At 40.2% G+C, this 7,276-nt stretch overlaps 1 protein-coding gene across 1 annotated transcript in view; it reads left to right on the forward strand.

Annotated features, from left to right (window-relative positions):
* LOC104161453 (collagen alpha-1(XXII) chain-like) overlaps positions 1-7,276 on the forward strand; it is a 137,962-nt gene that overhangs the window by 41,039 nt on the left and 89,647 nt on the right. Inside the window, exons 8-9 of the mRNA XM_009699905.1 lie at positions 1,116-1,169; positions 2,972-3,025. Of these exons, the coding sequence (XP_009698207.1) occupies positions 1,116-1,169; positions 2,972-3,025 (108 nt within the window). The remainder of the gene's footprint in view (positions 1-1,115; positions 1,170-2,971; positions 3,026-7,276) is intronic.

A 7,276-nucleotide genomic window follows, 5' to 3' on the forward strand; every position in this document is an offset into this window, starting at 1 on the left:
GTATGTCATTGATCTAGTCATCATCTCTATCAAGGACCTGGCTTATAAAATATGGAATATGTTAAGCCTGGATGTAGAAGTACGGTGGAGGTCAGGATCAGAATTCAAAATGATCTTGAAAGCATAATCCCCAAAGCAGAAGATGACATTGAGAGGGGCAGCTGCAGGATGTTTCATATGTGTAGGACAACAAATTGCTACAGATTGGGAACAACTGACTAAGGAGCTGTCCTGCAGAAGGGGGTTTGGGCTAAAGTAAACATTATCCTGGGATTTAAACAGAAGAATACTCTATAAAGCACGAAATAATCTTTCTGCTGAAAGTTAGCTTCAGCTATGTCTGGTTTTGGGCACCTAGCTACAGTGAAGACATTGAAACATTGGAAAGTGCACAAATGAGAGAAACAAAAATGACCAGAGGTCTGAAAAACATGCCCATGAAGAAAAGTTGAAAGTATTGAGGATGTTTAGTCTAGAAAAGTTTGAAGGGGGAGTTTTGTAAGTCTTCAAATACGTAAAAGGCAATTGTAAAGATGAAGGGAATAGTCTGTTCTCTCGGGTGGGGAAAAAACATACTGCTCTGAAACTGTAGCAAGAAAAAATCAGGTATAAGTAGGTACAGGGGAAAAAACCATATCTTCAGGTATTAAAAATAAAGTAATGGAATAGATTGCCTGTAGGTGTTGTGGACTGTCCAATTCTGAAGACATATAGGAGTAGATTAATTGTTCCCCCAGGTTACAGAAAGCAAAAGTGAAAAATGAAAGGTTTTTCTTAACTAGGTAAAAGTGAGCTGTTGCTGGATTGTGGATTCATTATTTTTGTAAGAGCTATTCCGGGCTGTTGTTCTGGTGCACTGTGTTCATTTTGCATGAACCCACCTCAGCAGGCAGAAGAAGGGGGCCGATGTGGAAAGCTAGCATGCAACCACTTCTAGTCCCAGCAAGTCTTTGTAATACAGATGTGAGGACTTCAGCCATTTTTTCTATTGGGCTGGCTTGAATTTCTCTCCTTATTCCTTACTCTTGGAGTGGATAACACAGATATCTCTTGCAGAGCGGTGATCTGAACACCATGGATTTGAGTTATAGAGGTTCTTTCTCTTCTTTTTCCAGGGAGAGCAAGGCCTAGATGGGTTCCCTGGAAAGCCAGGTGTGGAGGGGAAACAGGTACGTGGCAAATACTCAACAACTGGAAGGTTTTCTTTGGAATGAGTAGAAGTGGACTCTAAAACTGAGACTTATCCTGGGTGGCTGCTGAGTCATGGCAGGACCCCAGCGCATCAGCAGTTTTTGTACTCCTTATTCTCAGGATCTTTGTTGGCACAGTTTTCTTCTTTTGTTTGTTTGGGTTTAGAATTAAATGGTAATGTAATATACGCTTAAAGGAAATGCCAGTCCTTTAAACATGATAGGTTAGATGTTTTTCTTAATTTTCATTGAAGACATAAGGAAGCATATATAAAAATTCAGTTGTTTAAGACTGGTTTTTATAAACTTTTTTTCTTTCCCACAACATGAAAGGGAGAGAACTGGATTCAATGTATTTGGTTTGTTTTCAATAAGAAAGCCTTGGAACTATTTACATTTTTAAGACAAGATGAAACCAGAAAATGATCTAAATAATCAGTACATTTCTGCTGATTAGACAGATAATGCTTTGTCTAAAACTGCTATCTGTAAATCCCACAAGACTGTTTTCCTTACTCAGGGTATGATACCTAATGAGAGATATCCTTTACTCCCAAGGATCTTCTGGTCTAAATAGCAAAGGACAGAGAAAGACGCAGAGGCTAAACAGTGATTTGCCAAAAGCCATGCAGCTAATCATTGCCATCCTTGAGCCTGAGGCCTCCAGGCTGCTGCGTCTGCATCCTATTCACTAGTCCTTCCTGTTTACCTCTCTGGAAAGGATCATTTGGAGGCACGATTTTGCAGTTGCAGAGGTGGAGGAGCTGCATGTTGAATCCATAGGATACTTTGTCTTCAGGTGGTTGATTCTGCAGCTCACACAGACAAAACGGCTGCTGGCGTCTGCTCTGAACGTGCCTTACAAGCACGGCAACCATGTGCTACCTGAGTGCCTTGCTCTCGCTCTTCTAGCAGTTGGAGTTTCAACTTGATCTTTTGGGGAATTATTTTTTGTTTCCATGTCAGACCCATCTTTTGTATTTAGATGGTGAGGTCTAGTGTCATTAGCAGTTTTAATCTTTGTTAAATCTGCATCCTCCTCTCTAAGAGGTGATAGACATCTTTGCACTAAATGTTCCTCTGCTTCTCCATGGGGGATTTGACAGTGCATCATCGCTTTCTCTCTCCTCTATTCCTCAGCCACGGTTTACTCTATACCAAGAAGTATTTGTCCAGTTAGTGTTTATGACTATCATTATAAGATGGAAATGTTTTCCAGTGCTAGATGCGGCACTGGAATCACAATGAACTATTTTCACTATGCCCATTACACTGTTCACAGGACTGGTTTAGACTTGCAGCAAATGTAAATGAAGTGAAAAATTACAGAGGGATGTGAAGGTGGATGATGATTGTTTACTTCTTCTAAGGAACAATTTCTCCAAGCGACACCCTATTACAGAAGCTGGGTTTTTCTGAAGCTTTTTTGCCTGTTCACGTCTAGACACCTGGCAGTGGGCAAATCTTCATGCCTGAATTTTATCCTAAAATTTGTGTTTGACATCGATGTACTCCCTGAATTGCAATCCTTCTCAAACAGCTGAAATTGGATTGCTGTTATCGTGGCTGCTGTAGCATCTCCATCATTATTCCCCTTCCTCTCTACATGGCAGAGCCAAAGTAGCCTCGTATTAGCTCCTAGCCCAGTGCAATGGGATGTAACTCTGCTGCCGATAACTAAACCTGCAGCCTTATGTTTCTCCCGTGCTTCAAGGGAATGGCAATTGATGACCTGCAGTATGTAAACCAAAGATTTTTCTCTCCATTTCACCTGTTTATAGGGCCCTGCCGGCAGCCCGGGCCCTCCAGGTGCCAGTGGGACCAAAGGAGAAAAGGTGAGTTGGGATGGGATGCACAGGAGGGGTTTGGACACACATTTGTTAATTCCTCCTTGGGCCCCCAGTGCTGGAAATATCAGGGATGTTAGGATAATATTTATTTCATTTGTGTATAAGTAACGCCTTTATGCATTTAAATGTTTCACTTTTCTGATGTTGCTTCAGTTTGAAATGGGTATAAGTGAGTGTCAAATCATGTCTGGTTATAGCTCCTCTGCTCTTAGTTTAACCCTCACAGTGGGAGGAGAAGGAAGTAGACAGAAGTTTGGCTCAGGAAATCTTACTCGCCTAAGAAAATTGGGTAGAAATGTCGATATGTTTGTGTAGATGTTTGTGTAGATGTTTTCTGACCCAGCAGATGTAGAATTGACTCAGAAAGTGCCAATCAAGCAAGCCCAACCCTCTTGGGGTTGCTCTCAACAGCAATTTTGAGCTCATTATTTTACAGAGTTGTTAGAGTTTCCAGGGCAGCCTTATGTTTCCCCCTCTGCTGGAGGTGACATTGTGGTTTTGGTATTTTCTGCCCAGTTCTTTGACACAAACGGAAAGGCATGCCCAATTCTGGATTTTATTTCTCCTTTTCTGCTCCAGAAATTAGAAGCAAATCTCCTGTTACTTTCCCACTCAGATTCAACTGCTATAGGTGAGGTTTCGGAAGCACCTACAAGCAAGGCACATCCACTGAGCTGATAAGTGATAAGATCTTTGTGCTCCAGCATGTGTGCAGTAGAGAGCAGTCTTGAGTTTGTAAAACTTCATCCATATCTCTCAAGGGGCTGCATTTGGTGCTTCTGGATCTTGAGCTCCTTGCTTCATTACTTTCAGTGCAGTTGACCTGTGTCTCTTTAGTTCTTCTGGCGTAGTATGGACTCTCTTTAGAATAAATCATAAATAGTAATTAAACTTACGTTAAGAGGAAAGAACATGAAAGATACGCTGGGTCATTTGGAGACCTACATGAGTAATTAATAAACAGAGTGTGAAAGGAAGCTATACGATAATTTTTGCATTAGTCTGTACCTAAATTAAAGGATATACCTTCTGGACACTTAGTCTTGAAAGATAATAAATGGTGGGCACTGCTGGAGAAAAATGGGCTGGAACAAATTGATACCCTAGGTAGCAATAAATCATGTAAAGAGGATGTAGCATCTCGGTGTCCTGAAACACTCATAGTGTGATTCTGCTATATAAAATGACTTGGGGAAAATGGTACCGTTTCTCACTTCTTTTCTTTTTCCAAACATTTTTTGCTCATTAACAAACAAAAGCATTTTGGCCCCTAAATATCCATCCTGCAGGCTCTGTTAGGGATCTAAGCATCAATCAGGTTTGTTTGTGTGGTATGTGTACGCCAATTATAAGATTTTTGAGGCTGAAATTTAATGTTATGGTGCATCCAGTGCATCATTCATTTTAAGTCACTAAATGTCATTAAAATCAAGGTATAACATCACAGTAACACAGAACACAACCAGTTCCTGTATGTATTCATCTGCAGGGCAGACAAAACAGAGATAGTTGGGATCGCATGTTCATAGCTATTATGGGATGGTATTGAAAATAAGAATGTAAACAGCAGTCGGAAAACATGCTCAGAGGTTTGCTTTTGTTCTGTGTTATGTTATGTATTGTGCTATGTTGTGTTTTGTGTTATGTTTTTTCATTTCTTTCATGTTTCCCTGCAGGGTGAACCAGGACTTCCAGGATTGCCTGGTTCTTCAGTAAGGATCTTTTTTGAGCTTTCTCAAATATTGTAGGCATTATTGCATAAGAAGAGAAGGTCGAAGCTGGGGGTGGGAGGACTTTACTAAGTGAGAGACGTTCTTAAATGTTTTTTCAAAAAAAAGTGAAGTTTAAGGCACTGAAGATTTTTGAAGAAGGCAAGTGATGGTTTCCAACCAGGAGATGCACTACCACAATTTTAGGAGATTTTGAAATGTGAAGATCAGGACTCCGAGAGGCAATGAAAGCATTGCCTCAGGTGCATGAGAGAGAGCAATAGTGTGACAGGAAAGTGTAGTTTCCAGGACAGTTGTTGAATTGATACCTAGTGGCCTTTGGAAAATAGAGCTTGTTATAAAGAAAGTTATAAAAGCAAAGGAAAGTTCAGAATTCAATTGAATTATTGAGTGCCTTTGCCGTGGGCTGGATGTGAGAATTGGGATGGGAGAAGAAGGTGGCAATTTCTGATAAGGGGGAATGATCTTTCCTTGACTTATATCTGAAAAAGTCCTGGTGGAATACGAGACAAATAGGACCTGATGTGCTGAAATCAGGAAAGCAGTGATAAAAAAGAAGACTGAGAAAATAGGAGAGGGGGGATTGATCTTTCCAGTGGCACTAGATTTACATGCCTTTGTTAGTCCCTCTGCCTTCAGCAATTCCTTCACTGATGCCAGAGGCGTCACTAGGAGGGAAGTAAGGCTGTTCAGATGTTAGTATTGTCTATATGAAGAGGTCATCTCCAAGTGAAGGGAGAAAGACGATTTACCACAAAATATGCAGAGGAGCAGCCTAGAATTAAGTTCTGCAGGGGTTGGTAACAAAGCAGTTGGGGTGTACTCCTTTCACTTTCAAAAAAAATAGGATTAAAATTAGGAAACAGCACTCTTGGACTATCGGTAGAAAGCATTAAAGGGCCACTGATACCAGCAACATTAACTGTAGCACTGTGCCAAATAAGGACTGGGTGCTAAAGACGAGAATGAGAAGCTCCCTGGTAATCATAAGAAGGGCAGCAGGCAATTTCCTTACCCAGAATGTGGTAGAAAGCAAAGGAAGGAGAAAGAGAGAGCTCTGGAAAAAACTCTATTTGGGTAAAAGCCTTTTACTGTCCTGCTTAAATGTGAAATTAGTGATGTGACAGTAGTTACCAAGAAATTTAGAAAGATATGCATAAAACCTGAAAATGAGCCTAAAGTTCCAGGGGGTAGGTGGAGAACAGGCTAAGTATGCACCACATCCAAAGTCAGCCTGCTATTTTTATGATGCCTTCTGCATTCAATAGATCTTTGTAATTTAAAATAAGACAAGAGCTGGGGAATTTTCTAACTTGTTTATACCAGTGAGATAATGAATTAAGTTCTTACTGTTCATACAGCCAGGCAAATCACTTCATAGGTAACTGAGTGAGCAAACCTTCTGTCAGTCTGAGCGGTTTAAATAGAAAGCATCCCTCCGCCTGCAACAGGATTGGAGGAGCTGTAGCAGATAGCGTGCGTTTCAAGGGAATGGCGAGGGGAGAAAAATACAGTGGGGAACCATCATACCTCTGGTACCTTCTGCGTTGCCTTTCCTCTTCTCATCCTTTATGACTCTGCATTTTTTTTGCAGGTGCATATTGAAGGCCTAAAAGGAGAGCAAGTAAGAGAGATTCAATATCTATCCTTCCATTGCAAGGATACTTCTATGTAGTTCGGTTGCTTGTTAGATTAGATTTTACTTTAAAATAATTCTGCAAAATTAAGGTGGATAGAAGCATTGTCAGACCATCAAAAAACAAATTTTCCTATTTACAGTGGAGAAAATAAACAAGAAAGGAAAAAGGGCAATGTCCTTTTCAAATGCAGTGAATCTAACATGAATGAGAAGTATAAATTGGAGAGTCAGCTACACAATTCTTTAAGTCCAGGGAAGTATTAATATGAAAGTTAAACTGTATTTGAATTTTATGCTGAGTTTGTCTCTGAACCTGGGCACTCAAACAGGAAGAGAGACACCCATTGCTTCAGTCTGTTAGTCCCACATACAAATAAAATATTTTAAAATTTTGATTTTGTGTTAGTAGGTGCATAATTTGTATTTAACTGTTTTTTTATATAATGATATGCATCATATAAATAATACTTTAAAGCCCTTCACAGCTGTGCTGGCTTGGGGGAAATGCCTGTGGAAGCTGTTTTTGCAAGAATTGTTTTTCTCCACCACTGAACCCCAACCCACAGTGTTTTATTGGAATATCCAGGATAGCCCAGTGTCTTCAGTAGAGTTGCTACCTTTGAAAAACAAAGAGACAGTTATGGATAAATGCCTGCTGACCGTTGAGTGGATCAGTCTGTGTGCAGTCTAATGAGTGCTGGTAATTGAAGTAGCTGAAGGATTAAGGAGAAAACCAGCTGGTCTCTGCGTTTGTTCTTCAGGACCTATGAGGAAAGGGATGGTATAGGTCCTGTAAAGATAGCCAACATGACTAATGTGCCCATATAATTTTTTGTACAGATATTTTAACACTTTTTTTTTTTTTTT

This window comes from Cariama cristata, unplaced genomic scaffold (assembly GCF_000690535.1).
Source record: "Cariama cristata isolate BGI_N322 unplaced genomic scaffold, ASM69053v1 scaffold2415, whole genome shotgun sequence".
NCBI classification, from domain to species: domain Eukaryota; kingdom Metazoa; phylum Chordata; class Aves; order Cariamiformes; family Cariamidae; genus Cariama; species Cariama cristata.